Consider the following 14,491-nt stretch of genomic DNA (forward strand, 5'->3'; position numbering starts at 1 on the left):
TTGTTTTCACGTTTGTTCTTTTCCTTTATTTCAGGTCAGAAAAGGCCAAGTGATGGAAATAGTGGATTAATGGCAAAAAAGCAAAAGCGAACCCCAAAGCGAACAAGTGCTGCAGCCAAGAGTGAAAAGAATGGAGCAGGTCAGTGCGCAGCAGTGGCTCAGGCCGAAAAAAGGGGTAGCTTTGTTATGTTCTGAGAATATTGTTTTCACTATTTTTATGGTGTGTGTGTGTACATATGTATGCATACACGTGTGTATGTGCAGATCAGAGAACAGTTTTATGCAGTCATTTCTCTCCTTCCGTCTTTATGTGGGTTCTGGGGATCAAACTCAGATCTTCAGACTTGCATGGCAGGAGCTCTTCCCCACTGCACCAGCCTGGCCTCCCCCTTCATTTCATTCTAAAGGTGTCCATTAGTTGTACTTTGAACTGCAACAGCTAAAATTACTATTTACCTGGGCTGTGGTGGCGCACGCTTTTAATCCCAGCACTTGGGAGACAGAGACAGGCGAATCTCTATGAGTTCGAGGCCAGCCTGGGCTACAGAGCTAGTTCTAAGACAGCCAATGCTACACAGAGAAACCGTGTCTCCAAAATCCAAAAGAAGAGGAAAATAAGAAAGAAAATTGTTATTTAATGGAAAGCAATTGGATAGTAGGTATTTCAGAATCTTAAAGAAAAGAAAAAAATTGTTGTGGTGCTAAAAGTGTACAAAACTTGCATTTATACTGAGAATATTCTCCTTTAGCCAGGATTTATAAATAGTCTAGAAATATTTATTTAATTTTATGTATATGAATGTTTTAGCTGCATGTACGTTAATGCACCACACACCTGCCCACTCTCCACATTGTTCAGAAGAGGGTACCTGACGCCCTGGAACTAGATTGTGAGTGCTGGGACCTGAGCCTGGGTCCTCGGCAAGAACAGCGAGTGCTTTTAACCCCTAAGCCAGCTCTCATCCTAAAAAGTAAAGTCAGTTTTTATCAATAAAACAATAAACTGGCATGAATGGGTTAGATACATGAAAAACAAACTTTTTATGAATAAAATTAAACCATCAAAATAAATCTGATTAATTTTTGACAAGTTTGTTGTTAGACTACGCCTTAGGTAAAATAGCACATGTCCTAGTAAAAGGACCATGAAGTTCATACAGGAACAAAGACCCTTCAAAGGACTTGAGATTGTGTTTCAGGTTTCTGCAGTCAGAAGTGGTTTGCATCTGTAGATTCAGGACTAAGGAAAAGAGGGTGGTAGAGGATGAGACCTAATTAGAAGTTACAAGGGGCATGAGTATAGTTTCATAGCTTATAAATCACACTCTAATGTGATGAGAGTGAATCATCTCATGGCTAGGCATGGTAGCATATGCTTTAAGGCCAGGATTTGGGGAGCAAAGCAGGAAAAGTGCAAACTTGCAGCCAGCCTGAGCCACATAGCAACGGAACAAATTAAAACCATGTAAGACTGGACAGAATACAACAGAAGAATTACAACATCTGAGATAGTTCCACCAAAGATGCATTGTAGAGGAATTTTAATTCAGAACATGGCTGCTCTGGCGAGAGATCACATCCAAAGACCTTCTAGGTCTGTGTAATCCAGCTGGAGTACAAACATGTCTTTAATCCAGGAGACAGAGACAAAGAGATCTGAGTTCAAGGCCAGCCTAGTATAGAGCAAGTATCACATAAAGAAAAGCTTAGATCCAGGCGTGGTGATACATACCTTTAATGCCTAACAGTGAAGGTAAAGAGTTTGTTGAGGGAAGCACCCATGCTTGAAAGCGATGTCTAATTGACTGCCAGAAAAGGTGATAAATCAGAAAGATTAGACAGGTTAGGATACACCCAGCTCTCAGGAGAAGAGAGAGGAAAGCTACATAATAGGCAGTGCAGAGAGAGGAGGTTGAGAGAGAGAACAGGCTAGACACGGGTGAAGACAGAACGAGCCAGAGAATGAGAAGAAGCTAGAAAAATTATTAAAGATAGCTGAGTTGGTTTGAGGCTAAGCAGAGCTTTTCAGATGCTGAGAGAAAAGCAAGATTAAATAAGTCGGCCGGGAGAGGAGTTTGAGCCAGAACAGCTAAGTTAAACCAGCCGGCTATGAGCTCAGAAACAACAAAACAGGGTGAGCTTATTAAGCAGAAGGCTCATAGGCTGAAAACATTCTAGGCCTAGGTTAGAGTGGACGGAGGCTAGAAGCTTCCAGGACTAGGCCTAGGTTAGCAGAAGGAGGCAGTACTCCTCCGAGACAGTTGAAAACATTCCTACAATGCATAATGTGGATCTAATCAACACCTCAGGGCTAGCAAACTCAGCTTGGAGGATATCCTACCCAGTAACAGGCTTCTAATGCCTGCAAAGTCATGAATGCTATGAGAAGAGGAAATACATTGAATTGAAGGAGAATTCAGCGGCATGACCACTAAGTGTGTACAGGCTTGTCACCCGGATCTTCTTGCTGTAAAGTTTACTGTGGATCACCAAGTGGAGGTCTGAAAATACGATCTGTGTGAGTTCCTGACGTCGATAGCTAGATAGGAGTATGGTGACCCCAAAACCAAGCCTACAGATTCATCGATCTTCCTTCCCCTTGACTGAGATGAACTCAGTGAAGTTTGTCTAACAAAGCATAGGAATGTGTATGGGTGCTGAATGCTGACTGCTGACGTGACAAGATCGAGACTCAGACAGACAAACCTGGGCACAACTGTCAGAGATTATCTAGGTTAGTCTCGGACCTGCCTGTGGGGCATTGTCTTGATAAGGTTAATTGAGGCTGGAAGACTCTCCCACTATGGGCAGCACTAGTCCCTAGGCTGGAACCCTGGCCTGTATAAAAAAAGACAAAGGAGCTAAGCACAAGGGGTTCATTTTTCTCTTCTTCCTGACAATTTTACACTGTGACCAGTTATCCCAAACTGGATGCCGTGGCGCACGCCTGTAATCCCAGCACTAAGACTAAGAGGCAGAGGCAGGCAGGTTTATAAATCAAATCCAGGACAGCTAAGGCTACACAAAGAAACCCTGTCTAAAAAAAAAACAAAAAAACCAAAAAAGGGTAGAGGTTCCCACCAAAGGGAGCTTCCCCCTCCCCTACCTGCCCTCCCTTTTAAGGATAAGGCAGGTCTAGACTCTACTGACAGCTGGAGGCTGTGGGCCTTCGACATACGGGTCTTTACTCCAGGGTTCTGCAAGTAGAACAATACAAAGCAAACCCTTTTGAGGACAAATAATCAGAAATAACTCAGACCCAATAAGAGGCCAGTGAGATGGCTTAGTAGGTAACACATTTACCATGCAATCCTAACCACCTGAGTTCTGTCCCCAGAACCCACTTAAAGGTTCTTCCACATGCCCTCCACAGCGTGTGCCTGAAGCCCCTGCTCCACATCTACATACAATAACAAAGTTTGTTTTTGTTTTTCCAGAAAGGTTTCTCTGTGTAGCCTTGGCTGGACTCACCTTATAGACGAGGCTGGCTTCGAACTCACAGAGATCCACCTGCCTCTGCCTCCCAAGGGCTGGGATTACAGGTGTGTGCACCACACCGGGCTAAAGTTTGTATGTTTTTTCTTTTTTAAAAAAAATTCATTTACATTACATCTCTATTGTAATGCCCTCGCTCTTATCTTCCTGTTCCCATCCTCCCTCTTCTGCCCTATTCCGCTCCCCTAGATCTCTAACTGGTGGGTCACAGCCTAGCAGGTCTCATCTGGATAGCCTCTTCCTCTGTGTTCCCACAGGGCCTCTCTGCCAAGGGCCAGCAGTCAAATCGCGGGCACCAGAGTTCATTGTCAGAGGCAGTCCCCCACTCTCCGCTCCCCTTCTCCATGTGGAGAATAAGCTGTCCATCATCTATATCTGAACAGGGGGTCTAGGTTCTCTGCTTGCAGTGTCCTTGGTTGGTGCATCAGTTTGTACAGGCCCCCCGGGTAAAGTTTGTTTCTTTTCTTTTTTCTTCTTTCTTTTTTTCTTTTTTTAGTTTTTTGAGACAGGGTTTCTCTATGTAGCCTAGACTCGCTTTTAGACCAGGCTGGCCTCGAACTCATAGTGATCCACCTGCCTCTGCTTCCCAAGTGCTGGGATTAAAGGTGTGCACCACCACACCTGGCTAAAGTTTGTTTCTTAAGGGTGGTAAACTCAGACATAGCTGGGAAACTGAGTGTGCTGTTGAGAGTAAAGGTCACGTAAAGGTGAAAGGTGAAAGGAGGATGCTTTGAAAACATAGCTATTAGGATGAATCAATGAGGGGAGGCAAAGTTCTAAAGGAATTCTCTTTTTTTTAACATGTATGTCAAAAACTGAGCATAGGCCAGCATGCCTAATATCATAGGACACAGGCAGCTCAGGTAGGAGGGTCCTGTGTTCCAGTCCAGCCTGGACTACATACTGAGCGTTAGGCCAATCTGGGCTATATATCAAGGCCATTTTAGAGCCAGGCGTGGTGGCGCACGCCTTTAATCCCAGCACTCGGGAGGCGGAGGCAGGTGGATCGCTGTGAGTTCGAGGCCAGCCTGGTCTACAAAGTGAGTCCAGGATGGCCAAGGCTACACAGAGAAACCCTGTCTCGAAAAACCAAAAAAAAAAAAGATCAAGGCCATTTTTAAAAAGTACATGTAAATGAAGGAAAAAAAAATGTTGGGTGAGTTTACAAGATGTATTTGTGTGTCCATATACATCATTGGGTTGGCTCTTTGGGTGGGGGGGGGGGAAGGCAATGCTTTTGAGACCAGGCTTTCCCCTGTGTAACCCTGGCTGTCCTCAACTAACTTTGTAGACCAGACTAGCCTTGAACTCACAGAGATTTGCCTGCTGCTGCCTCCCAGAGTGCTGGGATTACAGGCCTATGTCAATGGAGCAACATAAAATTGTTTTTTATAACCCTGCTTTCCCACTTACTAATATGTTAGATCTTTTATCATTACTTTTGTGAACTGTAGCTCATAATTTTTTCTTTTAATTTTGAAAGGAGTGCCCATGTGCCACAGTGTGTGTGTGCGTGTGTCAGAGGACACCTTGTGGGAACCCATTCTCTCCTTTTTTTTTAATAATTTATTTTTATGTGCATTAGTGTGTAGGTATCAGATCCTTTGGAAATGGAGTTACAGACAGGTGTGAGCTGCCATGTGGGTGCTGAGAATTGAACCTCGGTCCTTTGGAAGAGCAGACAGTGCTCTTAACCACTGAGCCATCTCTCCAGCCTCCACCCCCACCCTGTTTCTCTCCTTTCAATATGTACTTCAGATCAGACTCAGATCAGCAGTCCTGGCAGCAAATGCCTTTACCTGCTTAACCATTTCACCCACGCTATAGTTCATTCTTTTAAAAAATCAAAATCAAGGGGCTGGAGAGATGGTTTAGTGGTTAAGAGCAGTGACTGCTCTTCCAGAGGTCCTGAGTTCAATTCCCAGCAACTGCATGGTGCCTCTCAACCATCCACAGTGAGATCTGGTGCCCTCTTCCGTGCAGATGAACATGCAGGCAGAGCACCATATCTGTAATAAATAAATATATTTTAAAAAATCAAAATCAAACAATGAAAAAAGAAAATCTGAGCAATATTCAATAACACATAATTGTAAAACAGTTTTTTTGCTTATGGATATATGTTTCTCCCTTTTTCTATTGTAATCCTTGATGTACGTATATATATGTTCACCAGTGTGATACCAAGATATAATTGCTTTCTTTGGTGCATTTTGGTATTTGAGGCTTTTCATGGTTTACAGTTGGAGTAAACTTACTATTACAGGACAAAGCAGCGACAGTGAGGATCTTCCTGCCATAGACAGCTCGAGTAAGTGCACACCAGTGAAGCACCTCAGTCTGCCTAAGCCGCAGAAGCTGTCTCGCTCTCCTGCAAGAACCTCGCCTCACATCAAAGACGGAGAGAAAGAGAAGCACAGAGAAAAGCACCCGAACTCATCCCCGAGGACACACAAGTGGAGCTTCCAACTTAGTGAGTCTTCCGGCAGCCGGGCTGGGAAGTGGGGTTGATCGGTTGGTTTTTGGTTTTTGGTTTTTCGAGACAAGGTTTCTCTGTGTAGCCCTGGCTTTCCTGGAAGTCACTGTGTAGTTTAGGTTGGCCCCTGCCTCCCGAGTGCTGGGATCATAGGTGTGAGCCGCCTAGCCTGGTAAATGTAACATTTCTTAAATGTCAATTTGGAATAATGTTAATAATCACCAAAAAGTTATGTCGCCATTCCATTACAGTTGTATTTAAATCTGCTTTTTTTTTTTAAATTTGGATAATACTAACTTGGTAAATATGACAAGATCCTTCAATTAAAAAACAGAACATGGACTGATTGTGTGTTTCACCCTGTAACCTAGTACTCATGAGGATCTTAAGTTTTTAGGACAACCTGGGCTACACAGACTTTGTTTGTTTGTTTGTTTGTTTTTGTTTTTCAAGACAGAGTTTCTCTGAGAGCTATCCTGGACTCACTTTGTAGACCAGGCTGGCCTCGAACTCACAGCGATCCGCCTGCCTCTGCCTCTCGAGTGCTGGGAGTATAGGCCTGTGCCACTGCCCCTGATTTTTGGGGGGCGGGGTGGTGTTTGGTTTGTTTCTCCACAGACTTTGTAATGAAATATGATGTATATAAATCAGTGAAATAGAAGTACCCAGCACTCAGGTGCTGACCACGTTTAAAACCAGCCAGGGTTCTAACAGAGAGCTCCAGGACAGCTGGGCCTACCCAGAGAAACCCCGTCTCAAAAACAAATAAACAAAAAACCCCAACTAATTACGTGTAGGTCAGAGGACTTTATATTTAATGTTTTCTAATGTTTCGTGATTAGAGTAATGCATGTATAATATAGAATATTCAGGGTAAAGAACTCTTAATCATAAATTTAATTGTTCTTGAGTTAAAGAACTTATGTATGTCATAATAAACTAAATTTTTTACTGATTTGTAAGTTAGACTTTTTATAGAATTGTCTTCTTTGCTCTCATAGAGTTAATCTAAGTTTTAAAATAAAATCATTCTGTCTTTTCTTTTAGATGAATTAGATAATATGAACAGTACAGAGAGAATATCTTTTCTCCAAGAGAAACTACAGGAAATCAGAAAATACTACATGTCTTTGAAGTCTGAAGTTGCAACCATCGACAGACGGAGGAAAAGATTGAAAAAGAAAGACAGAGAAGGTAACGTTATTCGAGTTTCTCACCTCACTCTCAGATTTCCTCCCTGTCGTTCTATAGTCAGTCTGTATCTCTTAGTTCGTGTGCAGTAGATGCTACTTTTAGGGTTAGCGTTCTCTCCTGTTGTTGAGAGTGAGTGTGCCTCCAGCTGAGCTAACCAGAGCTAGCCCTTGAAAGGAGTATGAACTACTTTAAACAAGCTGTGATTTACTAAGCATGTTGCTCTCCAGGAGGGTATGCTCTGCCCAAGAAATACCTACTGACTGCCCAATGTTTGTTACTCTGAGCTTCACAGAAGTGAATAGGCCTAGGTATCTTCAGCTTTACCTATTTGGAACCATAAATCATTCATATACAACTACAGGGCAGTTTAATTGCGCCCAGAAGCACTAAGGAGCAGGTGTCACAATCCAGGGGCTCTGCAGGTGACAAACGAAACATGGACTGTGGTCTTATCATTGTGGGCCCTGCACAACATTAACCAGCCTCACAGTTAGGTTACTTGGAAATAATCTTAAGAATACAGAGTTGAGGCTGGAGAGATGGCTCAGTGGTTAAGAGCACTGTCAGCTTTTCCAGAGGTCCTGAGTTCAATTCCTAGCAACCACATGGTGGCTCATAATCATCTATGAGATTTAATGCCCTCTTCTGGCCTGCAGGTGTACATGCAGGCAGAGCACTGTATACATAATAAATAAATAAATAAATATTTTTTCCCTTTTTATTCATTCATTCATATTACATCTCAGTTGTTATCCCATCCCTTGTACCCTCCCATTCTTCCCTCCCTCCCGCTTTCCCCCTACTCCCCTCCCCTATGACTGTGACTGAGGGGGACCTCCTCCCCCTGTATATGCTCATAGGGTATCAAGTCTCTTCTTGGTAGCCTGCTTTCCTTCCTCTGAGTGCCAGCAGGTCTCCCCGTTAAGGGGACATGGTCAAATATGGGGCACCAGAGTTCTTGTGAAAGTCAGTCCTCACTCTCCACTTAAATAAATAAATCTTTAAAAAAAAAAAAATGCCGGGCATAGTGGCACAGACCTTTAATCCCAGCACTTGGGAGGCAGAGGCAGGCGGATCTCTGTGAGTTCAAGGCCACCCTGGTCTACAGAGCAAGTTTCAGTACAGCTAGAGCTGTTACACAGAGAAACCCTGTCTCAGAAAAAAAAAAAATGCAGAGTCAACAGTCTGTCAAACATTGGACATGGTGTATATCCAAGCTCTGCCAAAATAACAGGAAAGGAAGTCAGGTTCTGTGCCTTAAACTCATTAGTAATTGGATGAAAACAAGGAGAGATGACCACTCACCAGGGTGACCCCAGGGTGATAAGGCCAATGCTGGAGAAAATAGCAAGGGGGATTTATGTGTTATTTGTAGCAGAACAAATTGTGATAGTGCCTGTATCAGTTACTTTTGCATTACTCTGTTTGTTTGTTTGTTTTTCTGAGACAGGGTTCCTCTGTGTAGGCATGCCTATCCTGGACTCACTTCATAGACCAGGCTGGCCTCGAACTCACAGTGATTCACCTGCTTCTGCCTCCCAAGTGCTGGGATTAAAGGCGTGCACCACCGCCGCCCGGCTACTTTTGCATTGCTCTTACTAAAAGAACCTAAGAAGGAATCAGGACAAAGTGTAGTCCCAAGGATGTGTCTGTGCCCCAAGAAGAGCGTCCTATGAATCTCTCAAGGGGATGCTCCGTTGATTAGGTCAGAGCACTCATAACAGGGCTGTTTCTGAAACACACACAGGATTTCTTTACTAATCTTTCAGCATTTCCTAACATAATCAAGTTGACTTTGAGATTAACCATCAAAGTCTCCTTGTCCCCACGCACAGCTCGTTAACCACAGTGTTCTACCTGGTACCCAAGAGGCTTATGTTCACTTCTAGTCAAGGTGCACTCATTCCATCTCCACTAAGTTCCACAGACCCAGCCGTCTCATTATTATTCAGAAGCCTAACACCAGAGTCCCTACCAAGACACAGAACTCTTCTGAGTTCTGAGCCTGCTTTAAAAAATTTTTTATACTTTTAACATAGATGGTGTAGAGTAACCATTCCTATTACAAAAGGGAGGAGTGAGGACTCAGAGAGGAATGACGGAACCAAAGCAAGGGCCAGACTCCTCAGAGCGAGCACTGAAGCTTGTCATTCCATGTCTAGCGTCAGGAACACATGGCTTCCTGTTGGATCTTAAAGGGCTTGCATAGGTCTGTCTCTGTGGACCTGCTGTCCACCTGTCCTCTCTCTTGGGCTTGAGGGTGATACCTGCAGAAACGGAAGAGGAACACAGCATTCTGTGCTATTTCTAGGTATAGCCTTCAGACCCAGAGAGATCCATAAGCCTGTAGCCAAGGAGAACAGTACAGAGTTCTCTTTACTGTTTTGAAGTATAAAACCCGAGTGTATTAACCAGGTGTTCATAAAAAGGGGTGCATGGATAAATGGTTATTTATTTTTTAAAAAAGCCTCATTATCCACAAGAAAAAGGAAATGAAACATTTACAACAGACAAGAAAGTATCAGCATGTTAGATGTATTTCTAGCACTCCGCATGGAAGCAAGAGAGTGGTGAGGCTGAGGCCAGCCTGGGTTAGCCTGGGCTATGGAATAAGAAAAGCAGGCAAGACCCCCACACCACAAAAGGGCATGTCAACATCGTGTCTTTGGAAGCTAGGAGTGTGCGTGCATGCATGCGTGTGTATCTGTAATCTCCGCCTTCAGGAGGCAGAATCAGGATCTCTACCAAGTTCAAGGCCAGCCTGGACTACATAGATTCTGTCCCCAAAAAAACTAAGACACAGAACCAAGCCCTGTATGTGTAGGAAGCTGTGAGCAGTCGCTAGACTGCTGTGCTCTCCCAGCTATAAAACAGCACGGTCACATGATCTTGCAGTTCAAAAAGCAAGGAAGTCAGTTGACACCTCGTAACTACAGAAAAGCTCCCAGGTTGGGGGTGAGGCCGAGCTCCCAAATTGGTTGAAACTGGAATGAGAAATTGGATCATCATGTCTACCCTTTAAGGAAAGGTTCACCTCTCCCCACCTCTGCAAGAAACAGGAACTGAAGATATTCAGCTTTGGTGACTCAGGGCCACCAGCTATAGTTAATGCTGATAGAGAAGGTTAAATCACAGTTGAATATCGGCTGGTCCTTTCAACCCAAGATGTGACCCTCCCACTTCTGTCTTTCTTCCTTTACTTTTTTTTTTTTTTTTTTTTTGAGGCAGGGTTTCTCTATGTAACCCTGGCTGTCCTGGACTCTAGACCAGATTGGCCTCAGAGATTCACCTGCCTTTGCCTCCACTAGGATTAAAGGCATGCGCCACCACACCCAGCTTTGTGATCCTCTCACTCTTGAGAACCGTGGCCAAGTGTGCTCATTCCTGGGAGCAGAGAGGAGGAGAAACTAACTGTGCCTAGACCAATAGTCTACTCTAGAAACCAACATTTGGATGCTTCGGAACCAGAAAGCAAGATCCTGGCAAGTCACAAGTCTTGACCACATTGAAAGCTCCAAAGCTCAGACATGGCTTTGCTATGTGTAGAAGCCATATGACCAGATATTTTTAAAACCTATGTGTGAAGACAGACTCAGAAGCAGAAAAACAGAAAAGAACACCCCACCCCCAGAAAAAAAAAAAAAAACCACTTTTTTTTTAAAAGCACAAAAATATACTAAAAATTTAAAGCTGGAGGTGGAGATGGAGGCTCATCACACTAGTAATTAGCATTTGGGAGATGGAAGCAGGAGAATCAAGAATTCAAGAGATGTCTGAGCTAGGTAGCTGGCTCAAGGCTAGCCTGGGCTACTGAAGACTGCCTTTAAAACAAAAAAAAGAGCTTGGTGCGGTGGCTCACACCTGTAGTCGAAGCACTCAGAGAGGAAGAGGCAGATGGATCTCTATGAGTTTGAAGCCAGCTTGGTCTACAGAGTGATTCCAGGATAGCCAGGGCTACATACAGAGGAACCCTGTCTCAAAAAACAGAAAGAAAGTGAGTGGGGGGCTCAGCGGTTAAGGGCACTGACTGTTCTTCCAGAGGACCTGGGTTCAAATTCCTGCACCCACATGGCAGCTCCCAACTGTCTGTAACTCTATTTATTTTTTGGTTTTTCGAGACAGGGTTTCTCTGTGTAGCCTTGGCTGTCCTGGACCTGCTTTGTAGACCAGGCTGGCCTCCAACTCACAGTAATCCACCTGCCTCTGCCTCCTGAGTGCTGGGATTATAGGCGTGCACCACCATCCCCAGCTCTATCTGTTACTCTAAAGATCTGACACTGTCCCAGAGATAGATATACATGCAGGCACAATACCAATGCACACAAGATAAAGGTAAAGAAAAAATTTTAAATGCTTACATTTTGTAATGTCTGGCTTTGTTTAGACTTCATTTTGTTTGCAGTGCTGCATATGGAACCCAGGACCTGTGCATGTTAAGCACACTGGCTACTGCACTCCTCACCCACTCCCAGCCTTGTGATATCTTTTCTGAACCGTTAAATCCCTTAAATGGCCAAAAGCTGGCTTTACTCAAAAGAACAAGCAGAGTACTTGCTGAAAACTTGTTACTCTTTTGTGAATTGTCTAATTGGCCTGTGGTTAAAGTGAATGGATGTTAAGAAGCTAGTTGCAGCTGGTAGTGGATGCCTGTAATCCCAGGGCTCTGATAGGTGGAGGCAGGCGGATCTCTGTGAGTTCGAGGCCAGCCTGGTCTCACAAAGTGAGTCTAGGACAGCCAAGACTACACAGAAAAACCCTGACTCAAAACAAAACAAACAAAACCAAAAAAAAAAAAAGTAATTCCAGCCAGGTGTGGTGGAGCATACCTGTAATCCTAGCACTTGGCGGGTAGAGGCAAGAGAATCAGAATTCAAGGTCATCCTTGGTTACATACCACGTTTGAACTTGCCTGGGCTATGTGAAACTGTCCCAAAAGGCAAACAACAAAACCTTACTTCTAATTTAGCGTCAATTTTAGGTATCTTTGTGTAAGCATTTCCTAAACTAACCTGGTGGTGTTGGTTCCACAGTGTCGCTTGCAGGAGCTTCTATGTCATCTGCTTCCTCAGACACTGGAATGAGTCCCTCCTCATCCTCTCCGCCCCAAAATGTGCTTGCCGTAGAGTGCAGGTGATGATCGCTTTCTCCACCTTCCAGCAGTCTGCTGCCATGGACATAAATTCCCAAACCCTGAAATACAGCCACAAAAAGCACTCAGCTAAGTATATCCTGTATATTTTCCAGGATTGTATCTATACCTTCCTCTCTTCTTTTTTATTGTTGCAAAAATAAGCTTATTAATAATTGAAGGTTAGGCGGCCTGCCATACTGGTCATAATTTTTCTTCTGTATTCTTTTCCTTTTTTTGTGATAGAGAAAAAAAGGGCACTTAGCAAATTTGAATTTGTATAATAAAGCTTTCAGGTGTTCTAGAAATCATAGACAAGTGTGAGTGCACATGATAAACATCCGAATATTATCCACTGAATAGTCACTGCTGCACTCTATTGAGCTGTATGTGAACACTTGGTGAGTAGGGGGCTTATTTTGTGTTGTTCTTTTTATTATTATTATTATTATTATTATTATTGATTTTTTTATTTCAATTTTTGTGGAAGCACTTGCTATGTAGAACTGCCAAAGTATATGTTCAGCAGTGTGCCCAGGTTTAAAAGTGTAAATGGGACAAAATAAATTGTGAAAGGAAGTGTAGTTGACTGAAAACTGCAGTTGTAATAAGTCTTCCACTTTTTATAGGACTTTTGAGCACACAATTATGCAAATATTTTCATGTTTATTAATGTTTACAGTGGAATTGTGAATAAGTTTTCAGTGGACTATCTTATCCCTTGACAAAAATATTTTGTCTTTTTTCTATGTAATTTCAGAGTTTTTATTTTGTTACAAAAATACGAAAATGAAATATATAACAACAATGAAGTTATTTAACAAGATTTCTAAAGCTGAAAATTTTGTGTAAAATAAGGTATTATCTTGCAACTTGTTAAATATATTTATTCAGACATTGGATGGTTGTATTTTTATGTATTTTTTAAAATATTAATAAAATTGAAAAAAAGAAAATTTTAGGTTAATTCACTCTTTGGATGGCAATAGTTGTCAGCTATTCCTTCTGCAGGGGCTGCATCGCAGCCATGTATGCAGGGGGGTCTGTCTCAGCTGTAAGTGGTGTCTGGATCACTCGAGTATGTCCTTGTTTAGAAACTTTGGCAGTCCTCGTATTTAAACTGTTTTGAGGATCAAATTTTTGGTTGCCCTTAAGATGCTTTGTCACAGTTTTTATGTTTGCTGTACTGCCGAATAAATTTATATCTCCCAAAGTCGAGATGCAACAAACAGTTAAGTAAAGCCACTATGTATGCCTTGTCTGTGAATTGTTCCACAGACTGATACATTTGTAAATAACCCTTCCAAAATCATGTATTTAAAGCAGTTTTGCATATACATTATGTAAAAAAGGTGATTTTTTTAAAAAAATAATTTTTAAATTCATGTTTGTATATTAAAAGGGGTTGTTTTGAAGCCTCCTTTTCTGTGTTTCATATGCTGTAGCATGAGGGCCTGGGGGCTGCAGATGGCGGCAGACCGGGGCACTGTGCGCTGCAGTGGCCGAGCAATCCTGAAATCATTGTTTCTCAACTTCATTTTGCCCAATTGTGAACTTGTGACTCAGATTTCCTCCATTTTCTCAGAGAATTAAAAGAAAAAGTACTCTTGTAATATGAGCTTTCCTGTCCTTTCTTTGCAAAGCAGAAGTATTTCAATGTAAAATAAAAAGGAGCCCAGTGGGTGTGTCTTAACCATAGGCTTTTCATTTTCAGTTTTCTTTTAAGTGCCTGGTATTTCTAAATACAGTAACTTATAGTTGGGAAATTAGGTTCTATAAAGCTAATCATTTCAGCACATTCATCAACTTTTAAAATGCTTCTAGTACTTAATTATAAAATTGAAAAAAGTGTCACTCAGAACTAATTGGAACTAGAAAGCAACTTTAGATATGTTAGTGATTTTCTTCAGTAGCAATTTGATAAATCTGAGATAACTCATTAGTTTGAATACTGTCCCTCTTAGTAGAAATATGGTAGAAATTAGGTACCAAAGTATTGGGATGTAGCCACAGATAGCTAAATTACATATTCACTAAATACAAACATAGATATTATCTAAATCATTTTATTAGGGGACCAGGGAAAAAATGTGAAGTGAGTATTGATTAGGCGTTACAGTTCAAATGTTGGGCTTATTTTGAGTTTACCTAAACTTTGAGTAGATTATTGCATATTGCATGTGGCTAAGAAGTAAAAG

General features: G+C 42.3%; 1 protein-coding gene across 2 annotated transcripts in view; it reads left to right on the forward strand.

Annotated features, from left to right (window-relative positions):
* Arid4a (AT-rich interaction domain 4A) overlaps window positions 1–13,996 on the forward strand; it is a 112,064-nt gene extending 98,068 nt beyond the window's left edge. For both annotated transcript variants that reach the window (XM_051147195.1, XM_051147194.1), the window contains 4 exons: window positions 35–139; window positions 5,762–5,968; window positions 7,019–7,165; window positions 12,196–13,996. In XM_051147195.1, coding sequence (XP_051003152.1) covers window positions 35–139; window positions 5,762–5,968; window positions 7,019–7,165; window positions 12,196–12,299 — 563 coding nt within the window. In that variant the 3' untranslated portion in view covers window positions 12,300–13,996. The remainder of the gene's footprint in view (window positions 1–34; window positions 140–5,761; window positions 5,969–7,018; window positions 7,166–12,195) is intronic.
* The last annotated feature ends 495 nt before the right edge of the window (window positions 13,997–14,491 follow it).

The sequence above is a fragment of the Acomys russatus genome, chromosome 1 (genome assembly GCF_903995435.1).
Source record: "Acomys russatus chromosome 1, mAcoRus1.1, whole genome shotgun sequence".
Taxonomy (NCBI): Eukaryota; Metazoa; Chordata; class Mammalia; order Rodentia; family Muridae; genus Acomys; species Acomys russatus.